General features: G+C 40.0%; 2 protein-coding genes across 7 annotated transcripts in view; one reads left to right on the top strand and one right to left on the bottom strand.

Moving 5' to 3' along the window:
• Rad1 (RAD1 checkpoint DNA exonuclease) overlaps positions 1 to 22,162 on the top strand; it is a 73,178-nt gene that overhangs the window by 20,199 nt on the left and 30,817 nt on the right. The gene's annotated exons all lie outside the window — the stretch shown is intronic.
• The window catches only part of Ttc23l (tetratricopeptide repeat domain 23 like), a 46,175-nt gene continuing 30,569 nt past the window's right edge, over positions 6,557 to 22,162 (bottom strand). Inside the window, exons 7-9 of the mRNA XM_052743135.1 lie at positions 21,417 to 21,541; positions 13,790 to 13,933; positions 6,557 to 6,739 (exon numbers count right to left, since the gene is read on the bottom strand). Coding sequence (XP_052599095.1) covers positions 6,653 to 6,739; positions 13,790 to 13,933; positions 21,417 to 21,541 — 356 coding nt within the window. The 3' untranslated portion in view covers positions 6,557 to 6,652. The remainder of the gene's footprint in view (positions 6,740 to 13,789; positions 13,934 to 21,416; positions 21,542 to 22,162) is intronic.

Raw genomic sequence — 22,162 nt, 5'->3', positions numbered from 1 at the left:
AAGAAAGTCTCCACACTCAAATGGCCCAGACATAATACTATTATCTTTACTAATCATATATTTATAAAAACCAATATGTATTTTTTCTTATTCCTTTCAATATATCTGAGGTATTTTCTGTGACTCTCCAAATCTACAACCCATGTTTTTGAATGATCATGCTATATGAAAATAAACATATACCACTGTTTCTTCTGGTTGATATTAAGTTTTTCTACCATTTTTTTCTTATGAAAGAAGTCTTTAAGGAAGATGCAGACAGACATGCACATCATTTGTGTAAGGATCTCAAAAGACAGAGTCTGAGCCATAGTTTAGAGTCATGAGACACATGCATTTAAACATTTTACTCATTTTTTTCCTCCCAAAATACTCAACAAAAAGGTAGTATAACAAGTCTTTTAATAGAGTATAAAGAAGGCTGACTCCCCTTATATTGGGCTTATAATAACTGTAGTTTCCATTATCACAAATAACAGGCTAACACTCATCTTTGTTAATGCTGCTTGAGATTAGAAATCGTGTATGCTCACTGTTCAGTTGCATGCACCCCCTAAGACAGGGTTTCTTTGTATAGCCTTGGCTGTCCTAGAACTAGCTCTGTAAACCAGGCTGGCCTTGGAATCATCAAGATCCGCTTGCCTCTGCCTCCCGAGTGCTGGTATTAAAGTCCTGTGCTACCACTGCCCAGCCAATAATGCTTATTGTTGTTATTATTACTACTACTACAGTTCATGGAAGCTATGTGTCTGCCATATATTAAATGCTTAGATAGAGTGCTCTTATTTTAGGGATAAAGTGAGAGTTAGGAAGTCTTACTGTTAATATGAAAGCTCAAATTTGTGTCCCATTGCTAAGGTATTAAATCATCATGCTACAATCTCCAAAATAAGCATGCGTGCTCTCCAGAGTTCTTTCCAAGTCCTATTGTTTCACATATACACACATTCTGTAGATTATTTTATCTATCTCATAAGCTTCAGAATATATCTCCTTGAGCTCTTGTTCCAAACTGCCCGCAGCTTACTAGACATTGCCAAGTAGATTTACAGGACATTGCCAAGTGGGTGTACAGGGAGTACTTCAAACATAGCATATGCAACATGGAAATCATTATCTCCCTAGGTCCTAGACATCCTCCAAGATAGTCTTCTCTCCTCTGCCAGCACTGTTCATTGTATTCATGTAGTGGTCAAGCCAGAGACTTCTTTTTTTTTAAAGATTTATTTATTTTATAAATAAATTATAAATTATTTTATAAATAAATTTTATGAGTGCTCTATCTGCATGTACACCTTTACACCAGAAGAGGGCATCAGATCCTATTATAGATGGTTGTGCCACCATCTACAATAGGTTGCTGGGAATTGAACTCAAGATGTCTGGAGGAGCAGTCAGTGCTCTTAACTGCTGAGCCATCTCTCCAGCCCAAGCCAGAGACTTTAAAGCCTCCTTTGTTTCTTGCCCCTGCCACACTTCACGTCTAATTGCTTTCAAAGTTGGTCAACATAGACTATAGAATGTTTCTCAGTCTACCCTCTATACACGCTTTCACTATAGCTTAGGTACTTAGAGATCACACCACCGCTCTTGGGCTGTGGCATCTGCCCTCTAAGGGCTCTCCTTATTTCTCCCTAGGTACTATCTTTCAGGCCCTTTGCTATCAGAGTTAATGTCTGAAAGCTGATAACTGGCTATCATATCCTGTTCAAAGTTCTTCGATAGTTGCCATCTAAATAAGTCCTAAAATAATTGGTATAGTTTATGGGAAAGCCCCATAGTGTGGTCCTAGTATTTCATCCCAAGCTTATTGGCAGCACGTTATTACTCATGCACCTTAAACTAGAATAAGTCAAGACTAGTTGCTTCCCTGAGAAATACCAACCATCTCCAGGACACTGAGCTTTTGTTCACACTGCTTGGAAGACCCTCTCTGGCTTCTTTTCTATCTGGGGCTACAGTTGTCTACCTACATTTGAAGACCTTGGACCCTTCCTGCACAAAGTTTACACTCAAGTTCTGGCTTCACAATTTATTCCCCATCATTTTCATTTATAATTCTATTAAAAGTGTGCTACAGCATAATTTTAAACTGTTTATGTGTGTGTTTTCTCTGAAAGGAAAATACCTGAAGCATAGTGCTCATTCCTAAGAGCCTGATTTATGAATGGTTAAAATTGAAGTGCATAGCCGGGCGGTGGTGGCGCACACCTTTAATCCCAGCACTCAGGAGGCAGAGGCAGGTGAATGTCTGTGAGTTCAAGGCCAGCCTGATCTACAAAACGAGTTCCAGGATAGCCAAGGCTACAAAGAAAAACCCTGTCTCTAAAGACAAAACAAAACAACAAAAACAAACAAAAATAAAGTGCGTTTGTGACTCAGGTACAATTTAAACTAAACAATCTCCAGGTTTGTTTCCAAATCTGAAGTTTTCTCTGCCTGTTCTATGCACTGAAATCTTACAGAATCCCTTTGTGCCCTTGCAACTATTGTTCTGCCTTGGAATTAACTCCCACTTCAAGTGGCCCATCTGCTCTAACTCCTTTGCATAGGCTCCAAAAGACAAGAATTCAGGCTGCTGGCCATGGCAGTCCAGAGATTGTTTCACTACGTTCCTGCAGGAGGTGGGGGAAAGCACACTAGAGCACATCGGAACACAGCGGAGTCCCAGGACATCTGGGACTGATTGTTCCAGTGAGATGCTGAAGCAGAGAGAGCAATTCGTGCACTGCTTTTGGACATCTGGGCTTTGGCAACTACCCATGGCTTTGCTCAGCAGTTCTTGGGAAATGAGATACGGGCTTGTTTCAGGGAAAGAAAAACCTTTATTGACGCAATATCTACTACAGCAGAGGCCTTCAAAAGACTTCTTTTCCCCTTATATGGACTCTGGCTAGGTCTAGATCTTGCTGTCTTCAACAGAGAGAGAGAGGGCAGTTAGAGACCTATATTAAATTCCCAGCAGCCCTACCTCTTCCTGGACAAAGTAACTGGAGAAACTCAGTTCTCAGTGTGTCTGTGTATAAAATGGGTTCTAGAGTGTGACCTACTGAACAGGTCTCTCCGTATGCATACACAAACCCATCAAAGCTAGATCCTCTACATAGTGAAGGAGTGGGAATCTGAAACCCGATTCACTTAAGTTCAGACACCTCAAGAAACATAGCCTGCCTGGTCTACATCGGCTTCCACGAATGTCCCCTAAATTCTCCTCCTTCTAGGGCTCTTGTCAACTTGAGGCGACTGAGAAAATATATTCACTCCATTTATCTTGAAGTTTCTCTTTAAAAAATTAAAAACATATTTTATTAACTCTGAGAATACATTGCATCTTGACTGTCTTGTCCCCTCCCCCATCTTCTCCCAGGTTTACCTCTCATCTCACCCATCCAACTTTGTTTTCTCATTTTTTAAAAGTCATCCAGTTCTATTAATGCTGCCTATCTAATTTTGCATGTGTGCCTTAAACTTGTGTAGATCTTGTTTGTGGTGTCATAACCACTATGAGCTTACAAGTACAACTCTTGTACACAGAGGACATTGTTTCCTTGTGGTCACCCAAACACCCTACCCCTTACAGTCTTTCTGCTGCCTCTTCCACAGCGATCCCTGAGCCCTAGGAGGGGAGTGCAGATCAATCGATCGATTGATGTCTCCTTTAGGGCTGAGCACTCAGCAGTCACTTATTATTTGAACCTTGACCAGTTGTGGGTCTCGTATCTTTATATTTACTTTTTGTTTGTTTGTTTTGGTGTGTGTGTGCACTCATGCATGCATGCCATGGTAAGCATTGGCATGCATTTGGAGGGGAAAGGACAATTTGCAGGAGTCTTTTCTCTTCTCCCACCGTGTGTGTCTCAGGGATTATCTTCAGAGGTGGCGGCAGGTTCCTTTAACTGACTTAGCCATCTCTTCAGCGCTGAGGTTTCTCTTGTTTGAATACAAGCTGGGTAGAAGTTTTACTCCAAATTTGAGGAAAGAGACTGTATTTTGTCTCTGAAATTGCATGTTGTTGTTTTTATTTTTGTTGTTGTTTCATTAGTAGTATTTTCAAAACACAATAGGTACATTGAATAGGGCAGAGTGTCAAATCCTCAATCACAAAATATGGTGATTCTGACTAACAGTTACCTCAGATTTCAAGTATTCTGATGTGTTGCCTTAAAAGTAAGAGGCAGTGAGTGTTCCGTAAGCAAGGGGAGGGAAGAATGTTCAACTAACACTGACTTAGCAGATACTCTGTTGGGCACGTATAGACAGGACTCTGCTTCAATCCTTATGACTTAAAAAGTCCTAACAACTCATGATTTACTGATATGTTAGTGAGCCAAGGCTTAAGGAGGAGTAGCAGATTTGCTCAGGTTCATGTACTTTCTAGGTGGTAAAAATAAGTTAAAATTATAAGTCTTACTCCAGTCATGAACATTCATTACCCTTCTCTTAACATAAAATAATAATATGGTAATATATGACTCATTTAAACATTCTGGTTCATTATGTCTACACTTCAGAAAAAAATTACTATCATTATTGACATTTTATTATGATGTCGACAATCAGTGAACATTTAAGATTTAAAACTGGCTAGAGCCTGACCATTATGTATGGTCTCATTAATCAGAAATGAGAGGGAAGTGCCCCTATTATAGTGGTGCGTAACTCCAGGCTACAGGAGTTAAGTGAGTTCTAAGTAAGGCTAAGGGCGTTAAAGTAAGTTCTCTAAGATGAGAGAGTGGAGAATTGAAGCCTTGAGTTTTGAATCTGCTTTTATAGTAGAAGCTAGACTGCCTCCAGAGGCCACATTCTGAAGTTGGAGAGACCTGTGTGAAATCCCAGCTCTGCCTCTTTCTGGGCAGCCTAGCTTAAGCAAATCGATTCTCAGGTTTTCCATACAGAAATGGTTCTGGAGTGTGTCGGCTGCATTGCTGTACCCATGTGTATATCTCAAGTCCACTGAAGTCCTTACTACATAGCAAAAGAAAAAGAGTCTGATCAACTTTAGTTCAGATCTTACCCAAAACACCCTAAGCTTCAGTTTCAGCCTGAGAGAAAAACATACCTACCCAGCTGTGGTTTATGAGTCAAAAATAACATGTGTTAGAGAAATAGAAGGAGATCTTTACTCTAGCTTTCCATATTCTTATTGTTTTGGTTAAGAAATACGCTTTTATACACACTTGCAAGCAGGGAGCAAATTCCTCCCTGTTTCTTTGTGTGGCTGTTTCTCTGTACCCCTAACCTGAATGTTATAGAAGGCAATAACCTTCTTCAGGACCTACCTGAAGTGTGGCTGACTGAGGCTGGTGTGGATAGAATGGGCTGCAACTGTTCTTCAAGCTCATCTTTCCCACCTGTTTAACCTGATGAGTCTGCTGAGGATGGACTGATTAGGAACCACTTCTGGTGAATGAAATCAGAGTCCTAACCTCACCCATTGTGGTAGTTTGAGTATAATTTTCCCCCATAAGCTCATAGGAAGTGGCACTATTAGGAGGTGTGGCTTTGTTGGAGTAGGTGTGGCCTTGCTGGAGGAAGTGTGTCATTGTAGAGGCAGGCTTTGAGGTCTCATATATGCTCAAGCCATGCCCAGTGTCTCAGATCACTTGCTGTTGCCTTCAGGTCAAGATGCAGGACCCTCAATTACTTCTTCTGCACCATGTCTGCCTGCACACCACCATATCACACCATGATGATAATAGGCTAAACCTCTGAAAATTAAGCCATCCCAATTAAATGTTTTTTTTTCTTTATAAGAATTGCCATGTTCATGGTGCCTCTTCACAGCAATAGAAACCCTAACTAAGATACTCATAAACTGGTAACCTCTTTGTTAAAGAACTTTCTGAGAAAAGTATACCACTTTTAGGGTCACATGTACTTGGATCCAAATCTCTAAGACTGTGGCTTTGAGAAAAATCTTCAGAACCTTCGGTTCCATTCTGTCAAATGAGAGCTTTGTATTGAGTAGTTATAGAAGTTTAAATGAAATTGTTTCTAAGCAGGACCTAGGTCAGTTGGGGGTTTTAGCAAACACGTAAAAATTTTTAGCTTCTTTTTTCTTAGAAGGGAACAATTCAAGATTAGTATCACATTGAGATGTGTAAGTATCAATGATAAGAAAAGGGAAGAGAATGGTCTCTGCCAAGCATTATTTCCTTTGGCTTAAACCTAAATATATATATATATATATATATATATATATATATATATATATATAAAATCTGAACATGCTAAATCTGCCCAAATACCTGCCTTATATTTAGAGACCTAGATATACTCAATGAGAAAAAATAATTTTAATGTATTCACTTATTGACTTTGTAGAAATCCATAAATACACAATATTGTGGCTATCATACTATCAGCAAAGATTTGTCATGGAGTATTTGGCTAAAATGCTCAGCACTGAGGTGATATGCTTAATGTATTTGCATATGTAATGATATACTACATATTGTTACAGCCAACTCCTATAAGTCTGGGTCCTAAGCTAATAGGAGCTGAACTAATTACGTCCAGTATAGAACTTGACAAAACTCATATCTGAGGTGAGATTTTGCCTTACTAGATAGTCACCAATACCTGACTGCATCAGAGGCAGGCTGGTTCATATGCCCATAATGACGACATGGTTTGTATCCAGATGCAGAACTTACCTCTGCAATAGGGTAAGGAGGTTTTTAGTCTCTCTGCTCTTAATATGCTTACTTCCATAGATAAGAATTTGAACCATCAGACACTGTAGGTGAAATGAGAAACGTAACAGGTTACAGAGACCCAGAGCAAACATGTCAATGTCAATTACAAACTAAAATCAGAAGCAGCCTAGTGGACCTGCAGAGTCACAAGTTTACATATGAAAATACCTGTACTTCATTCCATTGGTTCCTGGTCAAAGAGAAAAGCAGTGTGGACTGAAGGCTCACGTTACTTTCTGTATCCTGCATGCAATATATATGCAGTCCAGTTTACTGTATCCATTGCTACAAATGACCGAAGTAACAGGACCCAAAAGTGATAGAGTCCCTCCTTAAGACATGGCTACAACAGTGGTTTCTCTCAGGATTTTTTAAATAACTCAAACTAAATAGATACAATTAAACTCCATGTATGCCTGGCAAAACTGCCTTGTAGTCTGATGCCAATCACTTTATTCTTAGGCAGGTTTCTTAGCATTTTATTGTTAACATTTGTTTCCACATAAAATGGAATAATAGAACCAGATTTAATCTCTATCTCGAACAGCCAATAGGAAGTATGCAAATTCATGAACTGATTTTCAAGACACTAGACATCAAGCAATAAAAGACTGTGATTATCCCAAAGAGAGAAAGTATGGTAAACAGCATGATTATCCTAGGCTACTGCTTTGTATTTCTGGTCTGGGCTTGCACACAGAGAAGAGAGACCAAATTAGGTTACCAGAATCTCTCATAGAGCTGAGAGTCCAAGAAGACTCTTGGAAAATTGTAGCAGAGAGGAGACAATGCGTATCTTCCGTGAGTCCTTCTCAAGTAGCCAAGGTTAGCCCTTGCATGAGAGAAAACTGCAGAATGCACAAAAGGAGTCATCTAGGGGAGGGGATGCTGGGCAGAGCGTTTATACCAGGTCAAGTTAGTGCCTGTTCTCACCCTTGACTAAATGGTGTCTAGTCTCCTGTGAGATCTTCAAAGCAATGCATGGACCAAGTTGTGTACAAGTAGTTTAACTGGAATGAATTTCAAGAATAACAATGAGATCCAATATCCAATAATAAGATCTATGTCAGCCTTTAATCCCAGCACTCGGGAGGCAGAGGCAGGAGGATCTCTGAGTTTGAGGCCACCCTGGTTTACAGAGTGAGTTCCAGGACTCTAGTATCCAAACAAAGATTACTCACTCAGTGTGAAAACAAAAAACTAGTGAGACCCATAATGATAAAAAGCAACCAATCCTAACTAACCAGGAAACATATGAGCACAGTGGCACATTCCTATAATCCAGCACTCAGGAAGCTAAAGCAAGAAGGATCATGAGTCTGAGCTATAGTGATGAGACTCTGTCACCAAAACCAAAACAACAAAAAAAGAAAAAGAAAAAGAAAAGAAGAAAAAGAAGAACAACAACATTAAAACTATCATTGGAACTATATTCATTCTCCATTCACCCCTCCCACTTGTGCGTGTGTGTGTGTGTGTGTGTGTGTGTGTGTGTGTGTGTGTGTGTGTGGGTGGGTGTTTATGTGTGTGTTTCTTTTAAGGTTAAACAGAGACATGGATACACACACACACACAGATATCTTGGAAATAAAGATGTCTGGCATGAAAATAAACTGGATAGGATTAACAACTGTTTTGATTCTAAATTAAAAAAATAGAGAACTTGAAGACACAAAAATGGAACTATTTAAATAGAAACTAGCCATGGATCATCTCAGTAGAGACAGAATAATAATTTCATAGTATTCAACATCTATTTCTAATTAAAAACTCTCACCAACTCAGAAGGAAATGAAAACTTCTTCAACATAATACAATATCTGAAAAGATCTACAGCTAAAATCAACTCTAATAATGAAAGTCTAAATAATTTTTTCACCAAGTTTGGGCTCAGACAAAGGTATCTGTTCTCATCTGGTCTACTTGACACAGCTTCTGTATTCTAACCAGTGCAGTAAGATAAGAAAAAGAAATACAAATCATCCAGCTTGGAATAAAAGATACAGTACTTATTAGCACATGATATGACTATCTCTTTAGAAAATCTACAACACAGTACTGGAACTAACAAGTTAAGCAAATGTATCAAGGTCATGAGACATAAAATTATACAAAACCCAGATCAATAGTGTGTCCGTATACCAGCAACAAATAATCAGAAAGTGAAGTTCAAAGTGATGTATTTTAAATGGGATAAAAATGCAAAATCAGATAAATATGAGAGAATATGTACAAGACATATATTGGAAACTACAAAATATTACTGCAAATAAGTTATAATTTGTATTAATTCTGTAATCCATATTCTTGAGAGAGATAACAAGCACTATTAAAATGCCAATTCTCTACAAACAAATCTGGGCTCTCTATGCAATCTCAGTCAAAATTCCAGCAAGTTTTAAAATATGAATTGACATAGCAACTGTAAAATTCCTCTGGAAATGTAAAAAAAAATAATACCATCAACAAATGTGAATGAGAACTAGAACATCCCCAATTTAAGCCTTGTTTTTTTTTTTGTTTTTTTGTTTTTTTTTTTTTTTTTTGGTTTTTCAAGACAGGGTTTCTCTGTGTAGCTTTGCGCCTTTCCTGGAACTCACTTGGTAGACCAGGCTGGCCTCGAACTCACAGAGATCCACCTGCCTCTGCCTCCCGAGTGCTGGGATTAAAGGCGTGCGCCACCACCGCCCGGCCCCAATTTAAGCCTTGTTTTAAAGCTACTCTATTCAATATGCATTAGCACACAGACAGACAAATCAATGGAACAGAAGAATCTGGACACACAGAGAAATCTTCATTAAGTTTGTTAGCATGCAGAGCAGTGGGTTTCATTGTGATATTTTCATTTCCATATGTATATATCATTTTACTTTGTTCTTACTTGGCCCAGTGGCCACTTTCCCCTTATGAGTGACCCCTTCCTCACCCCAAATAGTCCATCCTTCTGCTTTCATTCACACATTTCCATCACGCTCTCTTGTTCCTCCTTCCCCTTCTCTTTAGACTCTTCTCCTCATAGTTATTTTTCTACTTTCATGTCCTACACACACACACACACACACACACACACACACACACACACACACACACACTCACACTCCAGTTTAAACATATGAGAAAAATGTGACAATGTCTTTCCTCAATAAAATTCCACTATGTTTACATGCCATATTTCCTTTATACATTCATATGTTGGTGGACATCTACTATGGATCCATATCCAATACTGTCATGAATGACATGGCATTTGTTATTTCTTTAGCCTACTACTTTGGGGTTTGGCTTATTTTGATTTTCTAAAACCTTCAGGTACATTAAGATATTTTAGATATGAATGTGTTTTGATGTAAGCATTCAGAGCTATGAATTTTCCTCTTAGAACCTCCTTAGCTGTGTCTCACGGATCTAGTTTCATTGTTCTGAAGGTAGGTATACATTTCCCAGCACTATTTGTTGAAGAGGCTGTCTTTTTTTCCAATGCGTGTTTTTGACACCTTTGTCAAAGATTATGTCTCTATAAATGTTTATTTCTGGGTCCTCAATTCCATTGACCCATGTTTCTGGTTTATTTATTTATTTTTTATTTTTTTAATTTTTTTGCTTGGTTTGGTTGTTGCTGCTGTTCTGCCAGTATCAGAAGATAATGTGGAATTGATGAACTACACAGGGATATCAGGGAACATCTGGGAGTAGCTGCTATATACATTGTATTGATTGGAGCAACAGTTTCATCTGTATATAGAGCTGATCAAATTGTACACCTCCAAATATGGTGTACATTTACTAGACATTAATTAAAGTTATTCTGGCACAGATTATAACTTCTAAATATCTGTCTTTTTTAAATTTTATGAATTAATCATTTGATTCCTTTTATGTGAAACCTGAGATTACCAAGAAAGACATCAGCCAAAAGTACCACTAGAAATACATCCACATGTTTCTCTTCCTCTGTCTGACAAAGCGTCTCTGCTCAGCATCTAAAGCTGATGCTCTCTCCTGCTGCAAGCCGCAAAAATATATGAAGTAAGATTTCAGCTGATTATGACAAGCTAATACCTGGAAGAAGCCAAGGGCCTTCCAGAGGTCACACTGAGGCTCAAGGAGTCTTGGTGATAATGGCTTTTGATTATCAGCCGTTTCCTACTATGAATTTCTCGTGTGCTATTGTGGCTTTTCCATCATTCTTTGGGCACAATTTCCTCTCTACTAAGGGAATATTTAGATAACCCTCTGAGCAGTAATGCAAACAGGATCCCTAACTTCAGGCCTTTCTGTAATTATTGTCATTAGCAGCATCCGGCCAGGACCATCCCTAGACTGACGAAAGTATCTTATCAGAGATACCTCTGTACTCTCTAAGAACAGACTTAAGCATCCAGACTATCTGTTAAGAAGGCCTGAGGGATGTGCTAATTAAGCTTAACCTTTTCCTTTCCAAAGTCTTATCTCTAGTTTTAGATCCACCCTTAACAATTAACTCAGAAGTAAGGGGTTCCTGCTTACAGGTACATCTAGCTGTGACTGGAAGTTGCTTAGCCAAGTTGCCTAGTGACTGAGCACACTTCCCCTGCCCTGCCAGAAACTGTGGGAGCAGAGATAGCTTGGAGAGATAAGGGCCAAAGGAATAAAAGGCAGTTTTATCTTCAGAGCAAGGACTAGACAGAGAAGAGAAAAGAGAATGGAAGAACTAGATGGGTAAGAACTGGAGAGGAATGAACTGAGATGGGGAAGAACTAGATTAAAGGGCTAGAAGAAAGTATTAGAGGAATGAGATGGAAGATGAGGAAGAGCCAGATGAGGAAGAACAAGATGAGAAAGAAAGAGATGGGAGAGGAGCTAAGATGGGAAAGAATTAGATGGATAAGAACCTAGATGGGGCGGAACTAAGATGAGAGAATTAAGATAGAACTTAGAGGGGACAGCAGATAAATGTAGAGAGAAATCAGGCAAGAAAGGAGCTAGGCATGAGAGCAGAACTGAAACTGTGTAGACAGAGTTTTATCCCAGAGGAATAAAGCAGATGGACAAGAGAGCTCGGTGTACTTAGATTCTTTCTCCAAAAATAATTTTTGCCATTCATAGCCTCTCTTCTGGGCCCCTGGGAAGAAGAAGATTATTAAGACTGGTCCTTAGTAATACTCGAGACTCTCCTCTTCTTTGCAGTTCTGGGGGCAGTTCCTGACCCACCCCAGTCTTCATTAGCACAGTCCATTTCAGTCTCATTGAGAGCAGACTCACATTGCAGTCAGGATGCTGGTAAGCTACCCTGAAACCAGAAGCAGTCATAACCTTCCAGGTCAACCCCCAGTGACCTTCCACCAGCTAGGGAGCCTGCCACCTGTTTCACACCCTCCTTAAATTGTGTCCTGAGCTGAGGACCATGTGTCCAAAGCATGAGTCTGTGGGGACATTCTGGATCTGAACTGTAACGCCTTTACCATGTCTATAGTAAGGTCCTTTTTCATTTCAGAAAGGTTGCTCAGTGATCTCTGTACGAGGTCTATTAGTTATTCTAATTTCTTCTTTGGAAATCCGTACAGTTCTTAAAGTTCTTACTTGAAACACATCAACCATTTTCTCATGATAGTTTACACTATAAGTTCCTAAAAGAGCTTTTGTAATTCATCATATAAATCATTGATCTTTAAAATCAGCAAGATGTTAAAAATTGCCTCTGTAATATTAAAAAACAAAACAGAAAACCAGCCTCTAGACACAACTCGGAACCTCTGAAACGGGCAGGTGGGTGCAGCTCGGGAATCTGATTTTGTTCCTTTCGCTATGTTTCAGTTCTAGATCTGAGGAACACTGCTCAACGTCTGTGCACACAGACTCTTCATTTTCCTGTCATCACGTTCACTGTGGCCTTGAGTGTTTATTGGTCTGTTGCTTCCCCAGAAGCCCTTTCTCACTTCACCCTTAGCATTTTTTTCAGCTCATCTGTAGGCCTCAAATGATCATCTTTTCAGTGAGCAGTTTTCTGACTTTGTAGGTTTTATGCTCATGCTCTCCTTGAAGTCTTTCTGTTTTTTGTTTGTTTGTTTGAGACAGGGTTTCTCTGTGTAGCCCTGGATGTCCTGGAACTCACTCTGTAGACCAAGCTGGCCTTGAACTCACAGAGATCCACCTGCCTCTGCCTCCTGAGTACAGGAACCAAAGCAGTGCACCACCATACCTGGTGTAGCTCACTGAGTCTCTAGCCTTTTGTTCTGTTGGCATACTCATTGGTTATATACCTTACAAAGGTTTAAAAAAATTGGAAGAGAAAAGATATACATGTTGTGATGACTGTTCTTGATCGTCAGCTTGACTACATCTAGAATTAACTATAAAACCCAGGCAGGTGGGTACAACTGTGAGGGATTTTTCTTAATTAAATCAAGCCATTTGAAATGGGAAGCCCCACCTTTAATCTAGGTTTTTTCTTTGTTGACTTCCCACTTACCCTCTCTGGGGAGTGGATGGGGGGGTGGGGAGGAAGTGAAGGAGCTGGAGGAGGGGAGAGAGGGGGATCTGTGGTTGGTATGCAAAATGAAAAAAAAAAACTTTTAAATGAAAAAAATCGAGGTCTTTTGAGGTGAAAAAAATCTACCTTCAATCTGGGTCACACCTCCTTGCTGGAAGCCTATATAAAGGACACAGAAGAAGGAAGCTTTTGCTCTTTGCCTGCTTGCCCTCACTCTCGCTGGCAAATCCATCCCATCACCAGCATTAGAGCCTACTTCTTCAGGATCCCAGCATATACTGAAGACCAGTGAAGACATCAAACATCATGGACTGAGCAACCACTAGATTCTTGAACTTTGTGCAGGTAGAAAGCCATGGTTGGACTAGCTGGACCACAGCCTGCAAGCCACTCTAATAAATCCTTGTGTGTGTGTATGTGTGTGTGTGTATGTGTGTGTGTGTGTGTGTGTGTGTGTGTGTGTGTGTGTGTGTGTATTAATGCTATCAGTTCTGTTCCTATAGAGAACTCTGAATAATACACATACATATATACACACACCATTCCCCATATCCTGCTTATAATAAGTCCATGAAAACAAAAATGTAACAAAATCAGCCAGACGTTGCTTTTCTTTGCTCACCTTCCTTAGCAGCTGAATCGCATTTCTGAGCTCTCCTTTGGCAAAACAGATGCTGCCCATGTTATAAAAGGTTTCAGCTACTTTCTTACCACAGTTACCATAGGTGCGAGAGTTCAGTGTATACTTTATCAGTTTGTAAGCCACCTAGGGAATATAAATTAAAAAAAATTAACCATGTCTATGGCATGGATACTGTGAAAAAGGTCCTTTTACCCCACAATTACACAGTCAGAAGCAGTCAGTTATGATGACTCACCCAAGTACTCTACCATATTATGAATTAATATTAACAATGATAGTTAATGCCAGTTAATCCACATGTACAGTATCCGTTAATCTTCACGATGTTCTATAGGATAAGGGCTATCACTGTACTGACTTTACAGACAATGGAAAGGGGCCTAATAAAAGCTAAGCTCTTTCTCTAGATCACTTTGGCCACAGGATCAGGATTCCATGCCAGTCTAAATTCCATAGCCCCGACTCTTTGTTTCTTCCACTTTTCAAACTTTCAGAAAAGCCAAAGAATAGCAGAATCAACACTCATAAAATTTTCACCTAGATTCACAAGTGAGTACCATTTCCCCACATTTATTTTATTGTTTTTTCTTAACTATACATATATGTATGTATATGTGAAGATGAGTACATGTGCATACATTGTTATTAAAAATAAATTATAGACATGGAGAAACTTTATTCCTAAATATTGAACCCCATATCTTCTCAGCGCAAGACTATTCTATAGAGCAATACCATTGTCATGCTAATGTTATATGGATACAATACTATTGACCAAACATGTACATTTTCCAGTTATTTCAATAATATTATTTATAATTTTAAAAAGTGGAGTGTCTGATCACAGTTGTGTTTTTGCTTTTGTAATTCTTTCTTCTCCATAATAGTTCTTGCCTCCCTTTTCTCTTTCATAACTTTGACATTTTTTGTTTTGTTTTGTTTTGTTTTGTTTTTCAAGACAGGGTTTCTCTGTATGTAGCCCTGGCTGTCCTGGAACTCGCTCTGTAGACCAGGCTGGCCTCGAACTCACAGAGATCCACCTGCCTCTGCCGCCAAGTGCTGGGATTACAGGCGTGCGCCACCACCGCCCTAAGCCACTCATCTTCCATGACAGTGCCCTCTCTAATCTACTCACTCCACAGCAGAAAGTTCAGTGTAGATCAACATAAACCATTCATCGTGTCAGTTGTCTGCATTTGCCTTCCCAATGTTTTGTCTTTTTAAAAATATGTAAAATACAATTTTTAAATTAACTTATAAAGTAGCAGGTTTCTGTGAGATTTTTATATGTATTTCATTTAGATGAATTCTACACCTGCATGTGCACACACGTCTGCTGTCCGTACACCTCCTCCTTTACCCCATCATTCTTTCATCCACTCTGTTCCACCGTCTTCCCTACCCGCTTCCTTTAAAGCCCCCTCCAGGTACACATTCTTTTTCCCTTTTGAAGCTGGTTTTCCTTACGTAGTTGTGCCTGGCCTGAAACTTGCTATGTAGACCAGATTAACCTCACAGGGCTCTGCTTGCCTCTACCTCCCAGTGCTGGGATTAAAGGCCTGTGCCAACGTGCTGAGCCTGAATACACACATTTAACAGAGGTTAGGATCCACATATGAAAAGGACATTTGTCCTTCTGAGCCTGGGCTACCTCCTAGTTCAGTGGTTCTCAACCTTCCTAATGCTGCGACCCTTTAATACAGGGTTGTGGTGACCCCCAACCATAAAATTATTTTTGTTGCTACTTCATAACTGTAATTTTGCTATGGCTATGAATTGTGTTATAAATATCTGTGTTTTCCTATGGTCTTAGGCTACTCCCAAACAGAGACCCACAGGTTGAGAAACGCTGTTCTAATATAATGCTTTCTAGTTCCACCATCTTCCAGAAAACTTTTCTTCTTTATTCCTTTCTTCTCTCTTTCTTTCTTTCCTTCCTTCCTCCCTCCCTCCCTCCCTCCCTCCCTCCCTCCCTCCCTCCCTCCCTGCTGTGGGATGTTCTGTATGTTAAATGTGTTGCTCTTATTGGTTAACAAATAAAACACTGGTTGGCCAGTAGCCAGGCAGAAAGTATAGTCAGGACAAGGAGAGAGGAGAATTCTGGGAAGTGGAAGGCTGAGGCAGAGAGACACTGCCAGCCACCACCATGAAAAGTGAGGTGTAAGGTACCGGTAAGCCACGAGCCATGTGGCAACTTCTAGACTGATAGACATGGGTTAATTTAATATATAAGAACTAGATAACAAGAAGCCTGCTGCAGCCATACAGTTTGTAAGCAATATAAGTCTCTGTGTGTTTACTCAGTTGGATCTAAGCGACTGTGGGACTAGTGGGTGAGAGAGATTTGTCCTGACCATGGGCCAGGCAGGACTGGAGAAAACTTCAGCTACACCTCCCTCCCATCCTCCCTCCCTTCCTTCCTTGCTTCTTTCTTTCTTTATTTTATTTTATTTTTGAGACAGGGTTTTTCTTTGTAGCCCTGGCTGTCCTGAAACTCACTTTGTAGACCAGGCTGGCCTCAAACTCACAGAGATCCGCCTGCCTCTGTCTCTGAACATCTTTCTTTACTGGCTGACTAAATGTCATTGCACTTATGTACCACATGTCCATTATCCATTCTTTACTCAGTGGACATCCAGGCTGATCACACTTCCTTGCTATTGTGAAACAAACAGCAATAAAGGTGGATTTGCAAGGATCTTGGTGGTAGGACAGAGAGCCCGCTGGGCATATGCCCAGAAGTGGAATAGCTGAGTTATGTGGCAGTTTTAGTTTTACTTCTTTGAGGGGCATCTACACTGATTTCCACCAACAACAGGTTCCTCTTTCAGAACACCATTGCCAGCATTTGCTGCCATAGATTTCTAGAAATTTGTTTTCTTGATTTTCTAACTGTTCTCACTCAGGTGAGATGGAATTCCAGCAATGGCTACAGATGTTAGACATCTTAAAAAAAAAACATTTATTCGGCATTTGTGTTTCTTCTTTTGAGAACTGTCTGTTCAGGTCACTGTGGAGTTTTCTTTTCCCTCCCCTTTGGTGTCTAGTGTTCACAATTCCTTATATAATGTCAACCCTTTGCCTGAAGGAACTGTTAAGCCTTGCTGGGTGGTTACTATCTGGTGGTTTCTTTTTCTATTAAGGAGCTTTTAAATCTCACATAATTTGGTCTGTGGATCCTTGGAGCAGTTTCTTGTGCTAGCGAGATAGTATTTAGAAATGTGTTGCCCATACTTATGTTCTCAAGTTTTTGTTTTGTTTTGTTGTTGTTTAATGTTTTTCATTAGCAGCATCAGCATTTCTGGTTTTAAATTATGACCTTTGATCCAGTTTGAGTACCCTTTTGTTCAGAGTGAGAAATGTAGAATTAATTGATTTTTCTTCAGGGGATACCTAGTATTGCCAGCACTACTTGCGGAAGAGGTCATCGTTTTCCTAGCGCATGTTTTCAGCACCTTTGTCAAGATTAGGTGTTGGGGTTTGTCTCTGGGTCTTCTGTTATGTTCCACTGATCTATGTGTCTGTTTCTGTGCTAATGCCATGCTGTCTATCACTATGACTCTGTAGTGCAGTTTGAAGTCAGGTAATTGATGGCTCCAGCTGGATTCTTTCTGCTTTCAATGGCTTTAGCTATCTACAGAGCCCTTGGTGTTTCCACACACCAATGTGTGTTATTTAGAAAGAGCGAAGAGGCTTAGTTATTGCTGTACACTCGTATGCTATGTATGGCATTGCCCAATTACCCATTTTTGAATGTATAAACAGAACATTTCTTTAGCGCTAAGTTGAACATATAATCATCATCTTTTGTGTGCCGCATTAAACAAAACAGTTTACGTATTTTAATAGTTTTGAGAATTTCATACTGAGTATGCTGTGTTTACCTCATTTCTACCCTTCATTCTCTTCTCTTCATCTTCTTCCATGTATCCCCCCACACACATTTCTCTCTCAAGTTCATGACCTCTTCCATATGCATCCGGGTGTAGGGACCACCATGTATGCTTGACAACGTATTAGGGGGCTCACCTCTGAGGAAAACTTGATTCTCCCTCCCTCCTCAGTCACCTACTGGCTGCAGGTCTTCATCTGGGAGTGCACCCTGTGCGCGATCCTCCCCACATTGGGATGTCCACTGGTGTGGTCTGGTGCAGGTTTTATTGTTTTTGAGTTCATGGATGCAGCATGCATGTTCTGTCTAGAGAAAACCATCTCACAGCAAAACTGCTCCTTTGGCTCTTACAATCTTTCCATCTCCTCTCCTGCAATGTTCCCTGAGGCTTAGGGGTAGGGGTTGTTGAATAATACATATTTAAGGATATAAACTGCTGCTTTTCAGGAAGCAGTGCCAATAATTCAGGAATCTCAAAACTCTGTGCCTTTGTATTTTTCAGAATAGGAAAGTGTAGATACAGTTAAAAAATTCTGTTTATTTTTCTCAGTATTCGAAAATATTTTACCTACCTGGGTAAATTTATTTCTATGTATGTCCTCTTTCTTTATATACTCATGTAAATGGGATTATTTTCTTACTTTACTTTTAGATTTTTCATTAATAGTGTACAGATACAAAACCTATTTTGTGTTTCTTTTGTCTTTTGTAGATTGGTTGAACTTATTAGTTTTAAGTTGTGTGAAAGAGAGAGGGGGAGGAGAAGAGAGGCAGAGAAAGAGAGAGAGAGAGAGAGAGAGAGAGAGAGAGAGAGAGAGAGAGAGAGAGAGATCTTTAGGACTTTCATATGGTTTCATCATTCTAAAGAGACAATTCAGCCTCCTTTCTAATTTGAATACTGTTTGTTTCTTTTTCCGGCCCACTCACTTTGGCTGGTGCTTTCAGCTCAACATTAAAAGGAAGTGTTGAGAGTGGGCATTCTTGTCCTGTTCCTACTCTATAACATTCAGAGGAAAAGCTTCCAGTTTTACCCACAGACTATGATACCTGTGGTAGTATTGTGTTCCCCAAAATATTTTGTACCTTAATAAACTTATCTGGGGCCAGAGAACAGAAAAGCCACAAGATACTTAGGCTAGAAAATGTTAGCACACGCCTATAATCCTAGCATTCCAGAGACAGAAATCCCTCTGGATCTCTGAGTTCAAGGCCGCACTGGAAACAGCCAGGCATGGTGACTCATGCCTTTAATCCCAGAAAGCAGCCTTTAATCCCAGGGAGTGGTGATAGAAACCAGAAAGGTTTATAAGGCGTTGAGGACCAGAAACTAGAAGCATTAGGCTGGTTAAGCATTTGGCCTGGTTAAGCATTTAGCTGGTTAAGCTTCAGGCTTTCGAGCAGCAGTTCAGCTGAGAGCCATTGGGATGAGGACACAGAAGCTTCCAGTCTGAGGAAACAGGACCAACTGAGGAATTGGCAAGGTGAGATAGCTGTGGCTTGTTCTGTCTCTCTGATCTTCCAGCATTTCACCCCAATAACTGGCTTCAGATTTGATTTTATTAATAAGAACTTTTAAGATTCATGCTACAGATACCAGCATGGGCTTTTCATATGTGGCCTTTACTGGGTTGTGGAAATTTCCTTCTCTTCTAGTCTGTAGAACACATGACCAAGTCATATGCATCTCTTCTGGTACTCTACAATGAGTCTATAGCTCACACTAGGCTTGGAAGTCGGCTAAAGAATTCCTTTTCAAAGCAGAAGATGTGCAGCGAAATTAACAGCTTCATGAAATACTTATTGAGCACCTACTATGTGCTAGTTACTGTTTGACACACTGGGCACAGAGCAGTGAACACAGCAGACCACCGTTCCTGTCCTCATGGAGCTTCCTTTCTAAACGCCAAAGCTATCACTTCACAGTCCTGCTTGATAATAGATTAGCAATCACTTGCACTCAGGCCTTTTTTTGTCTTTTCCCAAGAGCTTGCTGTCTGAGAGAGCACCTGGGTTTAGAAGAGGAGGGCTGTGAAGCACCGGGTGTGCAATTTTATCATAAACAAGATCGTGATGTTCATTACACCATCATTTAACAAGAAAAAGCTACCAAAGGCTGAAAAACTCATCTTTGAAAGTAAAATTATAGACATGTCATTATTCTATGGCACTGAGATTCAAAATTAACCATCTGAGCCATTAGAACATGTCACAGTCACTATGTTTCTTTCATTTTTACAAATACTAGTTAATAAAAAACATTAGTTTTAAAAATACTTATATGTGGCATAAAAGAAGCTTTTATTAGTGAAAGGAAACACATTCTTAACCATATGCTTATACACTCACTTTTAATGTATAAGTTGTCATATGGCTGATATCAGATCTATCCAATTGTCCCCACTTGCCTGAGGAAGTATAAGGTTGGTTTGGACAGCTCAAAGTCATATGGAATCTCATAACACGCAAAGGTCTTCACTGTGTTTAAATACATAAAGCTTAGGTCACAACTTCCTAAGCAAATGACTAATGGGATCATTAAATAAAAATGTCAGTATCTGTACTGGTTAGTTTTAATGTCAACTTGACACAAGCTGGAGAAGAGGGAACCTCAATTGAGAAAATGCATCTATACATCAGCTGTGCGTCGTTTTATTAGGGATTGATGGGGAGGGCTCAGCCAATTGTGGGTGGTACCACTCCTGGCCTCGTGGTCTTGGGTGCTATAAGAAAGTAGGCTGGGCAAGCCATGAGGAGCAAGCCAGTAGGCAGCACTCCTCCATGGCCTCTGCTTCACTTCCTACTTCCAGGCTTGTTCCCTGTGGGTTTATGCCCTAACTTCCCACACTGATGGACTGTGATGTTGAACTCTAAGCTGAAATAAACCTTTTCCTTCCCAAAGTTTTATATGGTCTTGGTGTTTCATCACAGCACTAGAAATGATAGCTAGGATAGCACCTAAGATACTTTACGTAACTTTTAAAGATGAGATTGTGGCTAGTAAGGGATGAAGGTTAGACTGAAAGGGAAATACCACCATGAAAAATAAAAAACAAAAAAACAGAAACTAAAGCAGTTAGAGTTAGAATTCTGCTCTCACTCCAGCTACATGACCGTACATGCGCAGTTCAGGAGTTAAGCAAAGGGTCTTGCATCTTACATCATCAGTGAGCGCTGACAACTACTTGGTCACACAATCAGCACATACCTGGTGTAGCTCCATAAACCCACTTCATCAGGAGCCCTTAAATAGCTGGATGCAGACCCCACCCTCTCTCTCTGCTCTGCTCTCTCTCCCCCACCCCACTATCTTTCCCTCTGCCCTCTGCACGTGCTCCCCCATTCCCTTCCTCCTAATAAAACTCTGAAACTAATACTGGATTCTGTTGTGACCATGACCTTTCCTCTGGTAACCAGCACCGTGAACAGCACCATTTATCATTCATTTCAGTTAGATCCAAAGGTGGTGGCTAATTCTGATTCAAATTAGTAAATTTATAAAGGTAGAGCTTAAAATGTTCTGGATTTGAAGGACTTCACGTATGCACAACAAAAGCAAATTATTATATCAATACTGTAAGCAACAGCAGCTCTGTGTGTGACACTCAGCTTTATCTGAGACTTGTGTGATCTCTAGTTTCTGAACTGTGAGACAAAAAGGCCATCTATATCTAACAAATAAAATAGGAATCATGTTTATGACTTGGTAACTTTTACCTGTTTTTCGCCATTTTGGATGAGCCATGTACAAAAGTCTTCAATGGCGGTGAGAGTTTCATAATCTTTAGAGCCCAATGTTTGATATGTACTAATACTTCTTATGAAATAAATCTCAACAGCATCTGGAAAAATGGAAAGGATTATTTAAAGCAAACTTCAAGCCTTCATAGTTGTCTATTATCAGCTTGAGCTCCATTGACATTTTCATGCTTAAAGTGTGTGACTGCTCCTATTTCAGGTTTCACAGAGACCTTCAAAAAGTCCACGACAGGATTGGCTAGAATTAGACGATAGTCTTATGATGAAATGGGTGCATGGATTTCAAGTAGGGGGAAGGTGCATCAGTCCAAATAATTCTGATATCCTAAAGACCAAAATAATTACCATATTAGACTTCCAGGTACATTGAAAGACTATGTTTCAGCTAAAACTTTGATATTTTGTGTTTATATATACTATATATGTATTTATTATGTATCTTTAATGTATACACATAAATGTATGATTTGGCAATTTTTTTGTAGCTCACTCCTATAATTCCAGCAGCCAAGGGGCTGAGGCAGGAAAGACTGCCATGAGTTTTAGGCCAGCCTGGACTACAGAAGGAATTCCAGGCCAGCCTAGATTGCAACTGGCCATGCTCTCAAACAAATGGCTTATGGGCTTTTTCCTTCTGCCAGGAGCCTCCCCCCCGCCCCCCGCCCATGGCTCAACAAGTTCAAGTCTGGATTAGGACTTGTTTA

Source organism: Peromyscus californicus, unplaced genomic scaffold (genome assembly GCF_007827085.1).
Source record: "Peromyscus californicus insignis strain IS unplaced genomic scaffold, ASM782708v3 Scaffold_18__1_contigs__length_77618521, whole genome shotgun sequence".
NCBI lineage: Eukaryota > Metazoa > Chordata > Mammalia > Rodentia > Cricetidae > Peromyscus > Peromyscus californicus.
Note: the sequence above shows the minus strand (reverse complement) of the source record. Positions and strands in the feature narration are given on the sequence as shown.